This window comes from Coregonus lavaretus (assembly GCF_964263955.1).
Source record: "Coregonus lavaretus genome assembly, contig: HAP1_SCAFFOLD_979, whole genome shotgun sequence".
Classification (NCBI taxonomy): Eukaryota; Metazoa; Chordata; class Actinopteri; order Salmoniformes; family Salmonidae; genus Coregonus; species Coregonus lavaretus.
In genome coordinates, this window is record NW_028156106.1 from 120,001 (window position 1) to 140,000 (window position 20,000).

General features: G+C 51.9%; 5 protein-coding genes across 5 annotated transcripts in view; all 5 read right to left on the reverse strand.

The window, feature by feature from the left end:
• The window catches only part of LOC311126799 (histone H2B), a gene marked incomplete at both ends in the record, with an annotated part of 375 nt that extends 329 nt beyond the window's left edge, over positions 1-46 (reverse strand). Inside the window, one exon of the mRNA XM_084200781.1 lies at positions 1-46. This exon is cut by the window's left edge and continues 329 nt beyond it. Coding sequence (XP_084056907.1) covers positions 1-46 — 46 coding nt within the window.
• A 693-nt stretch (positions 47-739) lies between these two features.
• Positions 740-1,051, reverse strand: LOC311126804 (histone H4; the record flags this gene model as incomplete). Its single annotated transcript, XM_084200786.1, has 1 exon — positions 740-1,051. The coding sequence occupies one exon, from the start codon at positions 1,049-1,051 to the stop codon at positions 740-742; it is 312 nt and encodes a 103-aa protein (XP_084056912.1).
• A 2,612-nt stretch (positions 1,052-3,663) lies between these two features.
• Positions 3,664-10,706, reverse strand: LOC311126809 (histone H3.2-like; the record flags this gene model as incomplete). Its single annotated transcript, XM_084200790.1, has 2 exons — positions 3,664-4,014; positions 10,683-10,706. The coding sequence occupies 2 exons, from the start codon at positions 10,704-10,706 to the stop codon at positions 3,664-3,666; spliced, it is 375 nt and encodes a 124-aa protein (XP_084056916.1).
• A 7,434-nt stretch (positions 10,707-18,140) lies between these two features.
• On the reverse strand, positions 18,141-18,527 carry LOC311126782 (histone H2A; the record flags this gene model as incomplete). The annotated part of the gene is made up of 1 exon (XM_084200764.1): positions 18,141-18,527. One exon carries the CDS (start codon positions 18,525-18,527, stop codon positions 18,141-18,143), a length of 387 nt encoding a protein of 128 aa, XP_084056890.1.
• Positions 18,528-19,346: 819 nt separating this feature from the next.
• Positions 19,347-19,970, reverse strand: LOC311126811 (histone H1-like; the record flags this gene model as incomplete). Its single annotated transcript, XM_084200792.1, has 1 exon — positions 19,347-19,970. One exon carries the CDS (start codon positions 19,968-19,970, stop codon positions 19,347-19,349), a length of 624 nt encoding a protein of 207 aa, XP_084056918.1.
• Positions 19,971-20,000: the final 30 nt, after the last annotated feature.

A 20,000-nucleotide genomic window follows, 5' to 3' on the forward strand; every position in this document is an offset into this window, starting at 1 on the left:
CTTTCTTGGAGCCCTTCTTGGGCGCTGACTTTGCTGGCTCGGGCATGATGATGTCTCGTTGCTTCTCAGAAACGAATGAGGGGGTGAAGGGCGCTTACCCGTCTTATGAAGAGGAAGCTAAGCAAAGTCAGCGGCCGTAGACACTCCCCTGCTTGCTTGCTCCCTCCCTCCCTCCCTCCCTCCCTCCCTCCCTCCCTCCCTCCCTCCCTCCCTCCCTCCCTCCTCTCTATAGCCTATGCTCTGTGACCGATGGGGAATTGTGTGTTTCAAAAGGGGGGCTTTAATAGGTGTCCAAATGGCACGATTGTTGTGCCAAATAATGCTGGTGATAGAATTGCCCACTTTGGCACCGTCAGACATAGGGCTCCCATTTTGGACTGTGTGTGTGTGTGTGTGCGCGCTGTCCCCCTCTTTTCGAGCCACGTCTACCGACTCGTGGTGGCTTTATGTTGTCCAAATTCCACTATTGCTTGACCCAAAATAATAACGTTCTTACACTTTGCCACTGTCAGATATAGGCCTCCCTCTGTGCGCTAAAAGTGGACGGGACATTAGAATCCTCTAATTAATACTCCCTGTCCACTCGAAGTGGCTCATACTTTCTTACTAAATTGCATACTAAACATTTGTTGTTATATATAACACTACATGGAATGGGCCCATTTTAAGCGGATGTGGGTGGCTCTTAAAAGAGCCTTTGGGTTCGAGTCGGGGTGTTGAGGTTCCGAAGAGAGTGGGTTTAACCGCCGAAACCGTACAGGGTGCGTCCCTGACGTTTCAGAGCGTAGACCACGTCCATGGCGGTAACGGTCTTCCTCTTGGCGTGCTCGGTGTAGGTGACTGCGTCACGGATCACGTTCTCCAGGAACACCTTCAGGACACCGCGGGTCTCCTCGTAGATCAGACCGGAAATACGCTTCACGCCGCCGCGGCGAGCCAGACGGCGGATAGCGGGTTTGGTGATTCCCTGGATGTTATCGCGGAGAACTTTGCGGTGACGCTTGGCGCCTCCTTTTCCGAGTCCCTTGCCGCCTTTGCCTCTTCCGGACATGGTGTGTTCGCTAGTTGAGTTCAAGTGAATGAATGATTTCAGCGCCGGTGCGCGGTGCGCTATTATCTGCGTTTGGTCGACCTGATTGAGGCCGGCGGCACAGAAAGCGCGCCTCTGTTATATGTTCGGAGGCGTTGCAAAGGGGAGGGCGCTCGTTCTAGGGGACTAGGGAGGAGCGATTTCAAAGATGACGTGAAAGCAACTAACGTGCGCGGGAAACATACTCAAATACTGATATAGGCTATGTGGAACACAAGGCCAAACTGTGACAACTGGGAGATCAGCTAGTACACTGTGTCCCTCTCCTCATATTGTTGTTGTTGTTGTTGTTGTTGTTGTTGTTGTTGCACCTGATTCTACTCATTGAGGACTTGGTAATTTAGGTGACAGGTTGTTCAATCAGCTGTGGCTGTCCAGGCCTACAAGAAAAATGGGTCCTGTTGGGGGTAGCCTACTCTACCGCTGGAGTTGGGAAACACTGAAATGGAAGGGGGACACGCAGTGAGCAAAACTCCTAACCACATAAAAACACAGACACTTGAGATCATTAAGAGCTATAAGGAGTCCATCAACTACCTGGTCAGTCAAGTCATATAGGGGGGGATTTCATGGCCACCTGCTGGAGCAGAAGTCATGTTTGCCAACACTGGCCTTAAAATCATTAAATTTAGGAGCTATAAGGAGTCCATCAACTAACTGGTCAGTCAAGTCATATAGGGAGGGATGTCATGGCCACCTGCTGGAGCACAAGTAATGTTTGCCAACACTGGCCTTAAAATCATTAGGAGCTATAAGGAATAAATCAACTCATCATTCAAGTCATATAGGGAGGGATCTTAGCACCACCTGCTGGATCAGAAGTACCCTTCACCGTAGGCACAAGAGAGCCATCATCTCTCAACCGGTGCAATTTCCATAAGTATGTGGTAATAAAACAAACAACGACAGCTCCTCATATAGGCAGTGGTTTCACACATTTTTCTCCAAGATGTTCAAACGTTCATAGATGACCAGCAGGGTCAAATAATAAGCACAGTGGTTGTAGAGGTTGCAACAGGTCAGTCAGTACATCAGGAGTAAATGTCACTTGTTGTTAGTGTTGTAGTTCCTATTTCTACGGTGTTGCCTACCTGCAGCAATCATGATTTACCTGCAGTGTTGATTGCAATTACGTAATTTGTCAACTCATAATAACAGATGTTTTGCAAACCGTTGATGTTTAAATAAATGGATTCCCGGTGTCCGGATACCTTTTCTCTTAAGGGATGTGATTGAGTGAATCCAAAGTAAGTTGGTCTAAATACATAATAGGATGAATCATTCAGGTAAAATAACACAATGTCTATTTGAGTCGAATCAACGTAATATAATCCTTTTTACGTCTCTATCATCTTTACTCAATGTATTGGACCACATCAACTCAACTTACTCAAGCTTATCTACTCATAAAAACAAGCAAAAAGATCTACTCAACAATATGACGTGTGCTTTTGTTGACTGTAATAGCTTGAGTACATTCCACAAAGTCATTTTTTACAGTGTATCTAAAGACACGTTTGTTGTGGTGATGCACTTTTTCTTTGACGTTGAACTTGCATTGAACAGACAAATCCATTTCGTTACAACCCTTTTGTAGTATGACTTAGGAATATTTGTTGATGATCCTAATGTCTATGCGTGAATAGTGATTGGTTGTTGGTGAAATATTGCTGAGAACCCATCATTTCCTGGCCTTTTTTCACTATTGAGCTATTTTGAAACATTTGTTTTGCTATTGGATTCATAATGGTGACCTGGGACAAGTAATTAGTGAAACCAGAGTTCAGCAGTTGCCATTAAAGCGATCGAACCAAGTCATCCTAATAGGCTAGTATTAGCCTAAAGCAGGGTTTCCCAAACTCGGGCCACATTTTGGGAGTTTTTGCCCTAGCACTACACAGCTGATTCAAATAATCAACTCATCATCATCAAGCTGGGAGTATTAGAATCAGTTGTGGAGTGCTAGGGCAAAACGCAAAACGCGCACCCCTTGTGGACCCCAGGACCGCGTTTGGGAAACGCTGGCCTAAAGAGCAAATGCTGAAAGGGACTCACCATGAGGTGCAGTACCCACATTTAACCACAAGATGGCCTCCGTGCTCCATTGTAAAGTTTGGGCCTCTGCATGAGTCTCTCAGCAGCACTGCAACATGGGACTTTCAAAGTAAGTTGGCATGCAATGTTTTTTCTGGACTGCATGCAAGGCTATTATTACACACAACTAATAGTGTCAATTATTCATCTGAACACAATTCTTGTTACTATTCGGCCTATATTATCACTCGTTTCTTTTTCCCCTCCTTTGTAAAGCATTTTACTGTGTTACTATATAGTTCAAAGGAAGTGGATGATGCCAGATGGTTGTGTATATACACACACACAAACATTGAAGCTAGACTTCAGGCAACTAAAAAGGTGCAATACGTAGCTTTTAGACGTGTTAGTGAACAACATACATGGTGGCTAATGTAGAGGTGCGTGTATACATGGAACAATTGTGCCTTTTTGATGGAAATATGGAGGTGGCTCTTAAAAGAGCCTTTGGGGGATATTCGAGTTCAGGTCATCCTCATTTATGCGCGCTCTCCGCGAATACGGCGGGCCAGCTGGATGTCCTTGGGCATGATGGTCACCCGCTTGGCGTGGATGGCGCACAGGTTGGTGTCCTCGAACAGGCCGACCAGGTAAGCCTCGCTAGCCTCCTGTAGGGCCATCACGGCGGAGCTCTGGAAGCGCAGGTCGGTCTTGAAGTCCTGGGCGATTTCTCGCACCAGGCGCTGGAAGGGCAGCTTGCGGATGAGTAGCTCAGTGGACTTCTGGTAACGACGGATCTCTCTCAGAGCCACGGTGCCGGGCCTGTAACGGTGAGGCTTCTTCACACCGCCGGTGGCCGGGGCACTCTTGCGAGCAGCCTTAGTGGCGAGCTGCTTCCTGGGGGCTTTGCCACCGGTGGATTTGCGAGCGGTTTGCTTGGTTCTGGCCATGGCGCTGCTCTGACAGTCGGGAGTATAGCCTCGAAATGCCTATGTGAAGTTTATAAAGCCGGCAGTGGCGCCTGCTGATTGGACACCATCTCCCCACCACCCCGATTGGCCCGTTTCGCAGGCCTCCTCCGTTGGCCATTGGACGGGAGGCCCGGCCTCTCCAAAACGATTAGTTACCGGAGTGTAACTCCAGTTCTATGAGTGGAGCGGAGCCCCATAGGGGAGCTATGCTCCTAGTGGTTTACCCTCTGCCCTAAGGCAGATGCAGCCTGAAGCAAAATTATGCACACACCTACAGCCAATAGGAGTACAGGTGTCCCTATATAAGGAACCCCGTTCCCTCAATCTGCCTCCCGAGATATTATCTTCAGCGAGACTAGAGAGGGTCGGTAGGGCCTTAAGTCCTATGGGGCTCCGCTCCACTCATAGAACTGGAGTTACACTCCGGTAACTAATCGTTCTATATCGTGGAGCTCCGCCCCATAGGGGAGCTATGCTCCTAGTGGTTTAAGGCGGAGCGAAACGCTCCAAAATGTACTCCCTGCCGAGCCTAACACTTCCCATTAAAAAATGAAAAGGTCAAGCCCAGCAATGGCTGCAACCAATTCCCGCAGTACTGCGACTAAAAACCCATCAGGGCGTCACAATATACCGCGTCATCGGTTATAGACCCGCCCCATCTAGCTCAATGACAATGTCAATGGCTATTGGGCAGATCAATAGAATAGACGCCGTGCTAATCTGACTAGCAGATAGCCGTGCCTCAATATTCTATGGAACAAAATATACCAGTCATACTAAACTGAACCTCAGATAGATGACCTCACATTCTGTCCACTCAATACATGTTTCTATATGCTGACACTGTCAGCCAGGAGACATGCCACAGAATATGCTCTTCATCCGAAGCGGACCTGATAGAGACCAGTCTATCATCCTGCTTCTCCCTCCTCTACCTCAAGATTCCCCTTCAGCTGTGCTGAGTGCAATCGAGATTGGAGTTTAAAAGGCTTATTCTTGACATAAGTCTTCCTAACCAGAGCGGACCTGATTGGAACCTGTCCAAGGTCCTGCTCTGTCCTCCTTTTCTAGCTCAAGAACGCCTTTCAGCTCTGCTGAAATTCGATCGAACAAAAGAGTTAGAAAACGTGTCCATAATATGTTACTTCTAATAAAAGCGGACTTATGAACTTATTCACAATCCTGCTTTCTTTCTCTATTCTGCTCATGATCTCCCTTCAGCCACGCTGAGTACAGACCGAGCCAAAGAGTTAGAAGACATATCCAACAGATAGAAACGGATAAAAGGAGACGGTGTCGACCATGACGCTGCTCTACAAATATCCTCTACCTCTGTTCCTCTGAAAAGAGCAGTAGAAGCTGCTACTCCACGAGTGGAGTGCGCTCTAATACCCTGAGGCGGTTGTTGCCCCGCCGCCTCGTACGCCGTCTCAATGCCTTCACAAAGCCAATGAGACAAACGCTGTTTTGAAAGTGGTCTACCCAATGCAGCCGCACCGTGACACACAAACAGCTGAGGCGATGACCTAACCGCCGCTGTGCGCCTAACGTAACACGCCAAAGCGCGTACTGGGCACAGACAGTGAAGCTTTTCCTCACTCCTCTCCCCATGGGGAGGGGGATGAAAAGCCCACAATTCCACGATCTGCGATCTATATGCACTGTTAATAACCTTCGGCACAAATGCCGGGTTAGGACGTAACACCGCTCTGCTCAAATCGCCATTAATGGCAAGGCAGTCGGGTCTCGTCGACAGTGCACACAAATCGCTGACTCGTTTAGCAGTAGTCAAGGTGAGCAACAGCGCCGTCTTGATAGACAGCATCTTGAGGGGTATTTGATTCAATGGCTCGAACGGCGACTTACATAGCGCTTCGAGAACCAATGCCAAATCCCACTTGGGCAGCGTAGCTCTAGGTCTTGGCCTAAGCCGTTGCGTTCCCAATAGGAAACGTTTCACTAAAGGGTGACTGAAAACACTTTTTCCGTTAAAACCTTCATGACCAGCTGAAATTGCCGCTGCAAACACTCGAATAGTGGAGGGCGATTTCTGCTTATCAAACATAGACTGTAGGAATGAGAGCACACTCTCTACCTGACAGCTCATGGGGTCCACGTCCTGTGTATCACACCATCGTGAGAAAACGTTCCATCTGCTGGTATACACCCTAGAAGTGGAACCGGCTCTTGCGCCCTGTATTGTTCTGATCACTGCATCAGACAACCCACGGCGCTTTAACCTGTCCCATTCAGGAACCAAGCCTTCAGTGGTTGGCCGATTATGGGCCATTGCCCTATCGAGCCTCCCGCCTGAGTCAACGCATCTCGTTGATGTGGAATTGGCCAGGGTGGCGCAATCAACATCTGACTCATCTCTGCAAACCACGGAGCCCCCGGGCGATCGGGCGCTATCAGTATCACTGACAGCTCCTCTGACCTCACCCTGGCTAGCAGTGGGAGAATGCAAGACAGCGGAGGGAATGCATACAGGAGAACTTTCGGCCACAGGTAGTGCGCGAATGCGTCTCTTCCCAATGGCGGTTCGTCCTGGTTTCTCAGAGAGAACCATAGGGGACACTGCGCGTTCACACGTGACGCGAACAGGTCCACCTCGGCTCTCCCGAATTGTTCCCAAATCTGTAGAACAATGTCCGGGTGCAGACACCACTCGTCGTCTCGAGGACCCCCTCTTGACATGAGGTCTGCCCCTACGTTCAAGTAGCCCGGAATGTGTGCTGCTCTCAACGAGCGAAGGTGCTTGTGAGCCCACAGCCACAATTCCACTGCCGCCCGATGAAGGGCAGGAGACCTGACCCCTCCCTGGCGGTTTATGTGAGCTACTGTGGTTCGGTTGTCTGACCAGACCAACACATCGCGACCCCGAAGGGTAGACGCGAAGTGGGTCAAGACCAGTCGCACCGTTTCCAACTCTAGGAGGTTGATGTGACGACCTGATTGAGGCCATGCACCTCCTATCGCTTGAGACTGACATGTCCCTCCCCATCCAGTCAGAGAGGCATCTGTAAACACTGGAATGTAGGATGACACCTTGCCCATCGGGACTCCGTGCGTGAGAACGCACGGGTTCCGCCAATAGTCCAGGTCTGCTCTTAGCGAGAGAGGAACCACCACCAACCGATGACGTTGACGCACTGGGTCTAGTCTTAGTTGGGCGAACCACCGCTGTGCTTTGCGCATGTGCAGAAGCCCTAGCGGGACCACAGAGTGGGCTGCCGACATGAGACCCAAAAGTGACCTGATCGATAGCGCCGTTACTGTGTGATTCGGACGACACTTCCTCAGGGCTAGTAACAATGCTGCCCTTCGAGGGTCCGAAATTCGCGCCCTCATCATTACAGTGTCTAGCTGTAGTCCCAGGTAGACAATCTGATGACTGGGCCAGGGTGCGCTCTTTTTCCAATTCACAGCAAACCCCAGACGCGTGAGATGAATCACTGTCTGTGTCGTGTGTGTGAACGCCAGCTCTGCTGACGGGGCGAGAATCAGCAGGTCGTCTAGGTAGGCTAATAGCCTTATCCCTTGACGACGCAGCGGTTCCAATGCCGCCTCCACACATTTGGAAAACGTTCGAGGTGCCAGGGCGTACCCAAACGGCATCCTCGTGAACTCGTACGCCACCCCTTGAAAGGCGAACCGCAGAAACTTTCTGTGGCGCGATTGTATCGGCACATGAAAGTACGCGTCCTTTAGGTCTATGCTTGTACAAAAATCTCCCTTCTGAACACATTCCAGTAGGCGTTTTGTCGTCAGCATTCGGAAGGGCCGTTTGGTTATGCTCTCGTTGAGAATGCGTAAATCCAAAATCGGCCTCACTCCCCCCGTCTTTTTTGGCACTAGGAAATAGGGCGAGTAAAGCCCCTTGTTCCTTTGCTCTCGGGGAACTACTGTGACCGCCTCCTTCGCCAAAAGTTCCGTAATCTCTGATCTCAGAGCGGCTACTTTGTCTGGCGTTTTCATCACCGTTTCCACCACTCCCTTGAACGGGGGTGGGGTCCGATGGAATTGGAGGGCATAACCCTTCTCTAACGTCTGTTCTAGCCAGCGTGAGAGGGTACAGCTTCGACGCCACTGCCAGCAATGCAGAGACAGCGGGTGCGCACGAAGCTGTGGTGCGTCCAGTAGGAAGGACCTGTATTCCTCTATGGCCCTCGCCGCCGCTATTCCCCAGCACTGGGTTGGTGGAATAGCCCAAGTCGGGCCCCCCTTGAAAGGGAGAGGATACGTCAGCTCGTTCTGGGTGAGTCGGGGGCTTTGATACGTTGGTTACGACCGTAACTCCAGTAATCTTGCCCTCCAGGAACGCAGCACGGGTCTGAACTGCGCTGTCTGAGGTACTGGCCTGAGACAGAGCGCTCTGCCCGGAAAGCGATTGCGTCATCATGTCATTGTCTGACTGAGACTGCCGCTTAACATGAGACTCATCCTTTACAGAATTCAATAGAATCTGAAAGGTGTGATCTCTGACTGACACCACACGGTGGTGCCACAATGCCTCTTTACTGGTCTTAGGCGACTGTTCAACGACACACTCAATATGTGGTGAGCTGCGCTCATAGCCATGGGCATTGACACGTTCAGAATAATTCGGAGGCGTCCATACCTTGGTTATACCTGTAACCCTGGTATTCCCGCTCTCCGTGAACGTCGCACGGGTCTGATCTGCGCTGACTGAGGCATTAGCCTGCAGCAAGGCGTCATTCCCGGCTAGCGGCTGCGTCTTCATGTCACATTGGGACAGAGACAGCTGCCTGCTGAATGTGAGGTATCCTGAGATAAGCCAAGACGGTGTCTTGGTATCTTTCCTCCCTTCACCTCCTGTGTGCGTTCAGCTCTGCACCTCTGGTGGGCTGAACTACGCTCAGTGTGGTGAGTATTAGCGCGTTCAGAAATAAGTGGGGGCGTCGATACACTGGGAAACTTCGTCACCGTGGTAATCGGGCCCTCCGTGAACGCAGCATGGGTCTGAATCGCACTAACCGAGACCTTAGTCTGCGATAGTGCGCCATCCCCAACTAGCGGCTGCGTCATCATGTCTCCTGACTGAGACTGCAGCCTGCTATGAGAGGCACTCACTACAGTACTCCTTGGAGTCTGTAATGTGAGTTCTCTTTGAGATAAACCAAGACGGCGTCTAGGTATTATTCCTCCTTTCACCTCCTGTGTGCGTTCAGCTCTGCACCCCTGGTGGGCTGAACTACACTCAGTGTGGTGAGCCTGGGCGCGTTCAGGAAAAGGTGGGGGCGCCGATACACTGGGCACCTTCGTGACCGTGGTAATCGGGCCCTTCTTGAACGCAGCATGGGTCTGGGTCGTACTAACAGAGACCTTAGTCTGTGATAGTGCGCCACCCCCAATGTGGTTATTATCAGCGCGTTCTGAGAGAAACGGGGGCGCCGATACGTGGTTACGCCCGTAACCGTAGTAATCAGGCCCTCCGTGAACGCAGCACGGGTCTGAACTGCACTGACTGAGGCGTTAGCCTGAGACAGAGCGCCGTCCCGGATAGCGGTCGCGTCATCATGCCATTATCTGGCTGAGACTGCAGCCTGCTATGTGAGACACTCACTACGGCACTCCTAGGAGTCTGTAAAGTGAGGTCCTATAAGGTACACTTAATACCTTTTATATACCTGCCTTATGTGTGCATTCAGCAACGCACCATGGTGGGCTGAGCTGCACTCATAGTGGTAAGAGAGAGAGCGAGAGTGAGGAAGGTCGAACGCTCTCGGATGTATTATGGAAAAGGGGGCTCTTTCTTGACAGTGTCAAGTAGAGCCAACTCTTTATTACACACATCAACAAAAAACATTCTCCTCCATACACTCAACGGTAGAGTGGGGGGGGACAGTGGGCTCGGTCACAGCAGGCGCTGTGCCGTCTTCCGTTCTCTCCCCCTCGCCTGTCATAAACGGCGTCTCTTCTGGCCGCCCTTCGGGTGATGCCAGGATGACGCTTTAATGACCTCTCTCGCCGGCACCTCTGGCGCTGCAGGGGGGGGGCGAGGCCCGCTCCCTTGCTGCTGGAGGCCGCCGTCTGACGCCAAGCTGTAGCGAGAGTAACGGCCGCCCTTCCTCATATCCACTTCCGGGTTGGAGGGAATGGGGGGCAGCTTAATCTCCCGCTGTTTAGCAGCCCACTCAATGAGACCTGAGAATTCAGGCACAGAGAGGCTGTGGCGTCATCATCCAGGGATGTAATGACCTCACAATTTCCCGAAGGAAAAGGGGTGTTAAACATCTGGGTCAGTGTAATGAATTGTTCCAATAGAATATTCATTTCTTCCCCAATAGCCCTGTCATCTCCTGAGTCAGTGCCCTCAGATGATGCCTCAGCTGAGACTAACACTGATAGCACATCCTCAAGAGGAATATCCTCCCTAAAAATGCCCAATGCTGCTTCCACTCCTTCAAAAAAGGAGGGCGCAGCTGGCGCATAGTGGGGGATTGATGAAGCTGTCCCTGGCGTGCTGTGCCTCTCAACCCACGAAACAGTGTCGGGGGGGGTCGACAGCCGCCAAGGGGAACAGCGACATTGAGCTCTGAAAAGAGCTTTTGTTAAATGCTTACCTTGGATAAGCTAGGTGTGCTCATTGTAGGAAGACGTTGATGGCTGGATATCAACGACGAGATCTTCCTGAGTCTTCTATGGCTTCTTCAATTCTAGTCCAGTCGCTGAAGATAATGGGAGGCAGATTGAGGGAACGGGGTTCCTTATATAGGGACACCTGTACTCCTATTGGCTGTAGGTGTGTGCATAATTTTGCTTCAGGCTGCATCTGCCTTAGGGCAGAGGGTAAACCACTAGGAGCATAGCTCCCCTATGGGGCGGAGCTCCACGATATAGAACTCAAACTCCCGGTGCGCGCGCAATAGGACGCCGCCGGCCCTTTACGCGCAATAATAGTCGCCAAAGTCAAGAGTGACAGCGATTAGTTACCGGAGTGTAACTCCAGTTCTATGAGTGGAGCGGAGCCCCATAGGGGAGCTATGCTCCTAGTGGTTTACCCTCTGCCCTAAGGCAGATGCAGCCTGAAGCAAAATTATGCACACACCTACAGCCAATAGGAGTACAGGTGTCCCTATATAAGGAACCCCTTTCCCTCAATCTGCCTCCCGAGATATTATCTTCAGCGAGACTAGAGAGGGTCGGTAGGGCCTTAAGTCCTATGGGGCTCCGCTCCACTCATAGAACTGGAGTTACACTCCGGTAACTAATCGTTCTATATCGTGGAGCTCCGCCCCATAGGGGAGCTATGCTCCTAGTGGTTTAAGGCGGAGCGAAACGCTCCAAAATGTACTCCCTGCCGAGCCTAACACTTCCCATTAAAAAATGAAAAGGTCAAGCCCAGCAATGGCTGCAACCAATTCCCGCAGTACTGCGACTAAAAACCCATCAGGGCGTCACAATATACCGCGTCATCGGTTATAGACCCGCCCCATCTAGCTCAATGACAATGTCAATGGCTATTGGGCAGATCAATAGAATAGACGCCGTGCTAATCTGACTAGCAGATAGCCGTGCCTCAATATTCTATGGAACAAAATATACCAGTCATACTAAACTGAACCTCAGATAGATGACCTCACATTCTATCCACTCAATACATGTTTCTATATGCTGACACTGTCAGCCAGGAGACATGCCACAGAATATGCTCTTCATCCGAAGCGGACCTGATAGAGACCAGTCTATCATCCTGCTTCTCCCTCCTCTACCTCAAGATTCCCCTTCAGCTGTGCTGAGTGCAATCGAGATTGGAGTTTAAAAGGCTTATTCTTGACATAAGTCTTCCTAACCAGAGCGGACCTGATTGGAACCTGTCCAAGGTCCTGCTCTGTCCTCCTTTTCTAGCTCAAGAACGCCTTTCAGCTCTGCTGAAATTCGATCGAACAAAAGAGTTAGAAAACATGTCCATAATATGTTACTTCTAATAAAAGCGGACTTATGAACTTATTCACAATCCTGCTTTCTTTCTCTATTCTGCTCATGATCTCCCTTCAGCCACGCTGAGTACAGACCGAGCCAAAGAGTTAGAAGACATATCCAACAGATAGAAAACGGATAAAAGGAGACGGTGTCGACCATGACGCTGCTCTACAAATATCCTCTACCTCTGTTCCTCTGAAAAGAGCAGTAGAAGCTGCTACTCCACGAGTGGAGTGCGCTCTAATACCCTGAGGCGGTTGTTGCCCCGCCGCCTCGTACGCCGTCTCAATGCCTTCACAAAGCCAATGAGACAAACGCTGTTTTGAAAGTGGTCTACCCAATGCAGCCGCACCGTGACACACAAACAGCTGAGGCGATGACCTAACCGCCGCTGTGCGCCTAACGTAACACGCCAAAGCGCGTACTGGGCACAGACAGTGAAGCTTTTCCTCACTCCTCTCCCCATGGGGAAGGGGATGAAAAGCCCACAATTCCACGATCTGCGATCTATATGCACTGTTAATAACCTTCGGCACAAATGCCGGGTTAGGACGTAACACCGCTCTGCTCAAATCGCCATTAATGGCAAGGCAGTCGGGTCTCGTCGACAGTGCACACAAATCGCTGACTCGTTTAGCAGTAGTCAAGGTGAGCAACAGCGCCGTCTTGATAGACAGCATCTTGAGGGGTATTTGATTCAATGGCTCGAACGGCGACTTACATAGCGCTTCGAGAACCAATGCCAAATCCCACTTGGGCAGCGTAGCTCTAGGTCTTGGCCTAAGCCGTTGCGTTCCCAATAGGAAACGTTTCACTAAAGGGTGACTGAAAACACTTTTTCCGTTAAAACCTTCATGACCAGCTGAAATTGCCGCTGCAAACACTCGAATAGTGGAGGGCGATTTCTGCTTATCAAACATAGACTGTAGGAATGAGAGCACACTCTCTACCTGACAGCTCATGGGGTCCACGTCCTGTGTATCACACCATCGTGAGAAAACGTTCCATCTGCTGGTATACACCCTAGAAGTGGAACCGGCTCTTGCGCCCTGTATTGTTCTGATCACTGCATCAGACAACCCACGGCGCTTTAACCTGTCCCATTCAGGAACCAAGCCTTCAGTGGTTGGCCGATTATGGGCCATTGCCCTATCGAGCCTCCCGCCTGAGTCAACGCGTCTCGTTGATGTGGAATTGGCCAGGGTGGCGCAATCAACATCTGACTCATCTCTGCAAACCACGGAGCCCCCGGGCGATCGGGCGCTATCAGTATCACTGACAGCTCCTCTGACCTCACCCTGGCTAGCAGTGGGAGAATGCAAGACAGCGGAGGGAATGCATACAGGAGAACTTTCGGCCACAGGTAGTGCGCGAATGCGTCTCTTCCCAATGGCGGTTCGTCCTGGTTTCTCAGAGAGAACCATAGGGGACACTGCGCGTTCACACGTGACGCGGACAGGTCCACCTCGGCTCTCCCGAATTGTTCCCAAATCTGTAGAACAATGTCCGGGTGCAGACACCACTCGTCGTCTCGAGGACCCCCTCTTGACATGAGGTCTGCCCCTACGTTCAAGTAGCCCGGAATGTGTGCTGCTCTCAACGAGCGAAGGTGCTTGTGAGCCCACAGCCACAATTCCACTGCCGCCCGATGAAGGGCAGGAGACCTGACCCCTCCCTGGCGGTTTATGTGAGCTACTGTGGTTCGGTTGTCTGACCAGACCAACACATCGCGACCCCGAAGGGTAGACGCGAAGTGGGTCAAGACCAGTCGCACCGTTTCCAACTCTAGGAGGTTGATGTGACGACCTGATTGAGGCCATGCACCTCCTATCGCTTGAGACTGACATGTCCCTCCCCATCCAGTCAGAGAGGCATCTGTAAACACTGGAATGTAGGATGACACCTTGCCCATCGGGACTCCGTGCGTGAGAACGCACGGGTTCCGCCAATAGTCCAGGTCTGCTCTTAGCGAGAGAGGAACCACCACCAACCGATGACGTTGACGCACTGGGTCTAGTCTTAGTTGGGCGAACCACCGCTGTGCTTTGCGCATGTGCAGAAGCCCTAGCGGGACCACAGAGTGGGCTGCCGACATGAGACCCAAAAGTGACATGATCGATAGCGCCGTTACTGTGTGATTCGGACGACACTTCCTCAGGGCTAGTAACAATGCTGCCCTTCGAGGGTCCGAAATTCGCGCCCTCATCATTACAGTGTCTAGCTGTAGTCCCAGGTAGACAATCTGATGACTGGGCCAGGGTGCGCTCTTTTTCCAATTCACAGCAAACCCCAGACGCGTGAGATGAATCACTGTCTGTGTCGTGTGTGTGAACGCCAGCTCTGCTGACGGGGCGAGAATCAGCAGGTCGTCTAGGTAGGCTAATAGCCTTATCCCTTGACGACGCAGCGGTTCCAATGCCGCCTCCACACATTTGGAAAACGTTCGAGGTGCCAGGGCGTACCCAAACGGCATCCTCGTGAACTCTTACGCCACCCCTTGAAAGGCGAACCGCAGAAACTTTCTGTGGCGCGATTGTATCGGCACATGAAAGTACGCGTCCTTTAGGTCTATGCTTGTACAAAAATCTCCCTTCTGAACACATTCCAGTAGGCGTTTTGTCGTCAGCATTCGGAAGGGCCGTTTGGTTATGCTCTCGTTGAGAATGCGTAAATCCAAAATCGGCCTCACTCCCCCCGTCTTTTTTGGCACTAGGAAATAGGGCGAGTAAAGCCCCTTGTTCCTTTGCTCTCGGGGAACTACTGTGACCGCCTCCTTCGCCAAAAGTTCCGTAATCTCTGATCTCAGAGCGGCTACTTTGTCTGGCGTTTTCATCACCGTTTCCACCACTCCCTTGAACGGGGGTGGGGTCCGATGGAATTGGAGGGCATAACCCTTCTCTAACGTCTGTTCTAGCCAGCGTGAGAGGGTACAGCTTCGACGCCACTGCCAGCAATGCAGAGACAGCGGGTGCGCACGAAGCTGTGGTGCGTCCAGTAGGAAGGACCTGTATTCCTCTATGGCCCTCGCCGCCGCTATTCCCCAGCACTGGGTTGGTGGAATAGCCCAAGTCGGGCCCCCCTTGAAAGGGAGAGGATACGTCAGCTCGTTCTGGGTGAGTCGGGGGCTTTGATACGTTGGTTACGACCGTAACTCCAGTAATCTTGCCCTCCAGGAACGCAGCACGGGTCTGAACTGCGCTGTCTGAGGTACTGGCCTGAGACAGAGCGCTCTGCCCGGAAAGCGATTGCGTCATCATGTCATTGTCTGACTGAGACTGCCGCTTAACATGAGACTCATCCTTTACAGAATTCAATAGAATCTGAAAGGTGTGATCTCTGACTGACACCACACGGTGGTGCCACAATGCCTCTTTACTGGTCTTAGGCGACTGTTCAACGACACACTCAATATGTGGTGAGCTGCGCTCATAGCCATGGGCATTGACACGTTCAGAATAATTCGGAGGCGTCCATACCTTGGTTATACCTGTAACCCTGGTATTCCCGCTCTCCGTGAACGTCGCACGGGTCTGATCTGCGCTGACTGAGGCATTAGCCTGCAGCAAGGCGTCATTCCCGGCTAGCGGCTGCGTCTTCATGTCACATTGGGACAGAGACAGCTGCCTGCTGAATGTGAGGTATCCTGAGATAAGCCAAGACGGTGTCTTGGTATCTTTCCTCCCTTCACCTCCTGTGTGCGTTCAGCTCTGCACCTCTGGTGGGCTGAACTACGCTCAGTGTGGTGAGTATTAGCGCGTTCAGAAAGAAGTGGGGGCGCCGATACACTGGGAAACTTCGTCACCGTGGTAATCGGGCCCTCCGTGAACGCAGCACTCCTGTGTGCGTTCAGCTCTGCACCTCTGGTGGGCTGAACTACGCTCAGTGTGGTGAGTATTAGCGCGTTCAGAAAGAAGTGGGGGCGCCGATACACTGGGAAACTTCGTCACCGTGGTAATCGGGCCCTCCGTGAACGCAGCATGGGTCTGAATCGCACTAACCGAGACCTTAGTCTGCGATAGTGCGCCATCCCCAACTAGCGGCTGCGTCATCATGTCTCCTGACTGAGACTGCAGCCTGCTATGAGAGGCACTCACTACAGTACTCCTTGGAGTCTGTAATGTGAGTTCTCTTTGAGATAAACCAAGACGGCGTCTAGGTATTATTCCTCCTTTCACCTCCTGTGTGCGTTCAGCTCTGCACCCCTGGTGGGCTGAACTACACTCAGTGTGGTGAGCCTGGGCGCGTTCAGGAAAAGGTGGGGGCGCCGATACACTGGGCACCTTCGTGACCGTGGTAATCGGGCCCTTCTTGAACGCAGCATGGGTCTGGGTCGTACTAACAGAGACCTTAGTCTGTGATAGTGCGCCACCCCCAATGTGGTTATTATCAGCGCGTTCTGAGAGAAACGGGGGCGCCGATACGTGGTTACGCCCGTAACCGTAGTAATCAGGCCCTCCGTGAACGCAGCACGGGTCTGAACTGCACTGACTGAGGCGTTAGCCTGAGACAGAGCGCCGTCCCGGATAGCGGTCGCGTCATCATGCCATTATCTGGCTGAGACTGCAGCCTGCTATGTGAGACACTCACTACGGCACTCCTAGGAGTCTGTAAAGTGAGGTCCTATAAGGTACACTTAATACCTTTTATATACCTGCCTTATGTGTGCATTCAGCAACGCACCATGGTGGGCTGAGCTGCACTCATAGTGGTAAGAGAGAGAGCGAGAGTGAGGAAGGTCGAACGCTCTCGGATGTATTATGGAAAAGGGGGCTCTTTCTTGACAGTGTCAAGTAGAGCCAACTCTTTATTACACACATCAACAAAAAACATTCTCCTCCATACACTCAACGGTAGAGTGGGGGGGGACAGTGGGCTCGGTCACAGCAGGCGCTGTGCCGTCTTCCGTTCTCTCCCCCTCGCCTGTCATAAACGGCGTCTCTTCTGGCCGCCCTTCGGGTGATGCCAGGATGACGCTTTAATGACCTCTCTCGCCGGCACCTCTGGCGCTGCAGGGGGGGGGCGAGGCCCGCTCCCTTGCTGCTGGAGGCCGCCGTCTGACGCCAAGCTGTAGCGAGAGTAACGGCCGCCCTTCCTCATATCCACTTCCGGGTTGGAGGGAATGGGGGGCAGCTTAATCTCCCGCTGTTTAGCAGCCCACTCAATGAGACCTGAGAATTCAGGCACAGAGAGGCTGTGGCGTCATCATCCAGGGATGTAATGACCTCACAATTTCCCGAAGGAAAAGGGGTGTTAAACATCTGGGTCAGTGTAATGAATTGTTCCAATAGAATATTCATTTCTTCCCCAATAGCCCTGTCATCTCCTGAGTCAGTGCCCTCAGATGATGCCTCAGCTGAGACTAACACTGATAGCACATCCTCAAGAGGAATATCCTCCCTAAAAATGCCCAATGCTGCTTCCACTCCTTCAAAAAAGGAGGGCGCAGCTGGCGCATAGTGGGGGATTGATGAAGCTGTCCCTGGCGTGCTGTGCCTCTCAACCCACGAAACAGTGTCGGGGGGGGTCGACAGCCGCCAAGGGGAACAGCGACATTGAGCTCTGAAAAGAGCTTTTGTTAAATGCTTACCTTGGATAAGCTAGGTGTGCTCATTGTAGGAAGACGTTGATGGCTGGATATCAACGACGAGATCTTCCTGAGTCTTCTATGGCTTCTTCAATTCTAGTCCAGTCGCTGAAGATAATGGGAGGCAGATTGAGGGAACGGGGTTCCTTATATAGGGACACCTGTACTCCTATTGGCTGTAGGTGTGTGCATAATTTTGCTTCAGGCTGCATCTGCCTTAGGGCAGAGGGTAAACCACTAGGAGCATAGCTCCCCTATGGGGCGGAGCTCCACGATATAGAACTTATAGGCACGTATCATCTAATGCTAGCCTGCTATGGCAAATGAGGCCAAGTAGGTGTTGTTGTTCATGCAAGGCCTCATGTGGGCACAGAATGTCGAAATAGTTGTGTATACACCCACTCAATGTATTGCGGTCATAGAAAGGTACTTTGCGCTTTTGGAGAGCTAGGTGGTTGGCTCTTAAAAGAGCCTTTGGGGGTTGAGTAGTCAAGTTGAAGTCGCAGTAGCGAATTTACTTGGCTTTGACTGCCTTCTCGGTCTTCTTGGGGAGTAGGACTGCCTGGATGTTGGGCAGCACACCACCCTGAGCGATGGTCACACCGCCGAGCAGTTTGTTCAGCTCCTCGTCGTTACGGACGGCCAGTTGCAGGTGACGGGGGATGATACGAGTCTTCTTGTTGTCACGGGCAGCGTTGCCGGCCAACTCCAGGATCTCAGCAGTCAGGTACTCGAGTACGGCGGCCAGGTAGACTGGTGCGCCAGCGCCCACACGCTCGGCGTAGTTGCCTTTGCGCAGCAGCCTGTGCACACGGCCCACGGGGAACTGGAGGCCAGCACGGGATGAACGGGTCTTTGCCTTCGCCCTGGCCTTGCCTCCGGTTTTGCCTCTTCCGCTCATATTGGTAGCTTGAGAAAGTCACAGAAAGTCTGAATGAGCCGCTCGCCACTTCGAGAGCCGTACATATACCTCGCCACAAGAGGCAACGATTGGCCACCGGGCCGGTGTGGCCTTATCCAATTGGAGCGAGGGACAGACAGATGGACAGACAGACAGCCCTAAGCCGGTTCCCACCCACAGGCAGCGAGTGAGAGGCTACTTTGTTTCCCTCCGACTTTGTTACTTTGTGTCATTTCGCGTGAGCGCCAAAATGTCCGAAATGACATCCACACATTATTTCTCTCCAAATGGGAAACAAACAGCTGGTGAGGGTGCACTCTTGAGTTTGAAATCGAAGCCACTATAGTATTGTTATTGTTATTACATGGCACTTGTAACACATCACAGCAGCCTGCCTCTGAACGGGAATAGCCCAGTGGCTCATATATAAAAATGGCTGTTGAGGGTGCACTCGTGAGTTTCAATTCGAAGCCACTATAGTATTGTTATTGTTATTACATGGCACTTGTAACACATCACAGCAGCCTGCCTCTGAACGGGAATAGCCCAGTGGCTCATATATAAAAATGGCTGGTGAGGGTGCACTCGTGAGGTCGAATTTCTGAGCCATTTTGGCCCTCTATTATATGCCTCTCCCTTCGCACACACCCAGAGTGGGACAATGTTGTGTGCGTAAAAGTAGCCTAGTGTGCGTAATTTCTTTTCCACGACAGGTAGTACATGGAAATCAATGCGCTTTCTATGGAAAGAGGTGGGTGGCTCTTAAAAGAGCCTTTTGTGGTACAACATGTATCGAGTAGAACACTGTTTGTAATAGGTTTACTTCTTCTTGGGGGCTGCCTTCTTGGCCTTGGCTGCCTTGGGCTTGGCGGCTTTGGGCTTGGCTGCCTTTGTAGCCTTCTTGGGGCTCTTGGCTGCCTTCTTGGCCGCTGCGGCGGGCTTCTTCACCTTCTTGGGGCTCTTGGCGGCCTTTTTGGGTGTAGCGGGCTTCTTGGCCTTCTTGGGGGACTTCTTTGCGGCGACGGCCTTCTTGGCTGCTACCTTCTTGGGCTTCTTCGCCGCGGCGGGCTTCTTGGCGGCCACCTTCTTTACTTTGGGGACTGCGGCTTTCTTGGCGGGCTTCTTCGCCTCGACGGCTTTCTTGTTGAGCTTGAAGGAGCCGGATGCACCGGTGCCCTTGGTCTGGACCAGGGTACCCTTGGTGACGAGGCTCTTGACTGCGATCTTGACGCGGGAGTTGTTCTTCTCCACGTCGTAGCCGCCTGCCGCCAGCGTCTTCTTGAGTGCGGCCAGGGACACGCCGCTCCTCTCCTTGGAAGCGGTCACAGCCTTGACGATGAGCTCGCCTACGCTGGGTCCCGCTTTCTTGGCCTTGGCTGCTGCCTTCTTCTTGGGTGCCTTTGCCGGCGCGGCGGCGGCGGGTGCTGGTGCGACTTCTGCCATGTCTGTCTGTCGTTTGGTCCGGTACACACA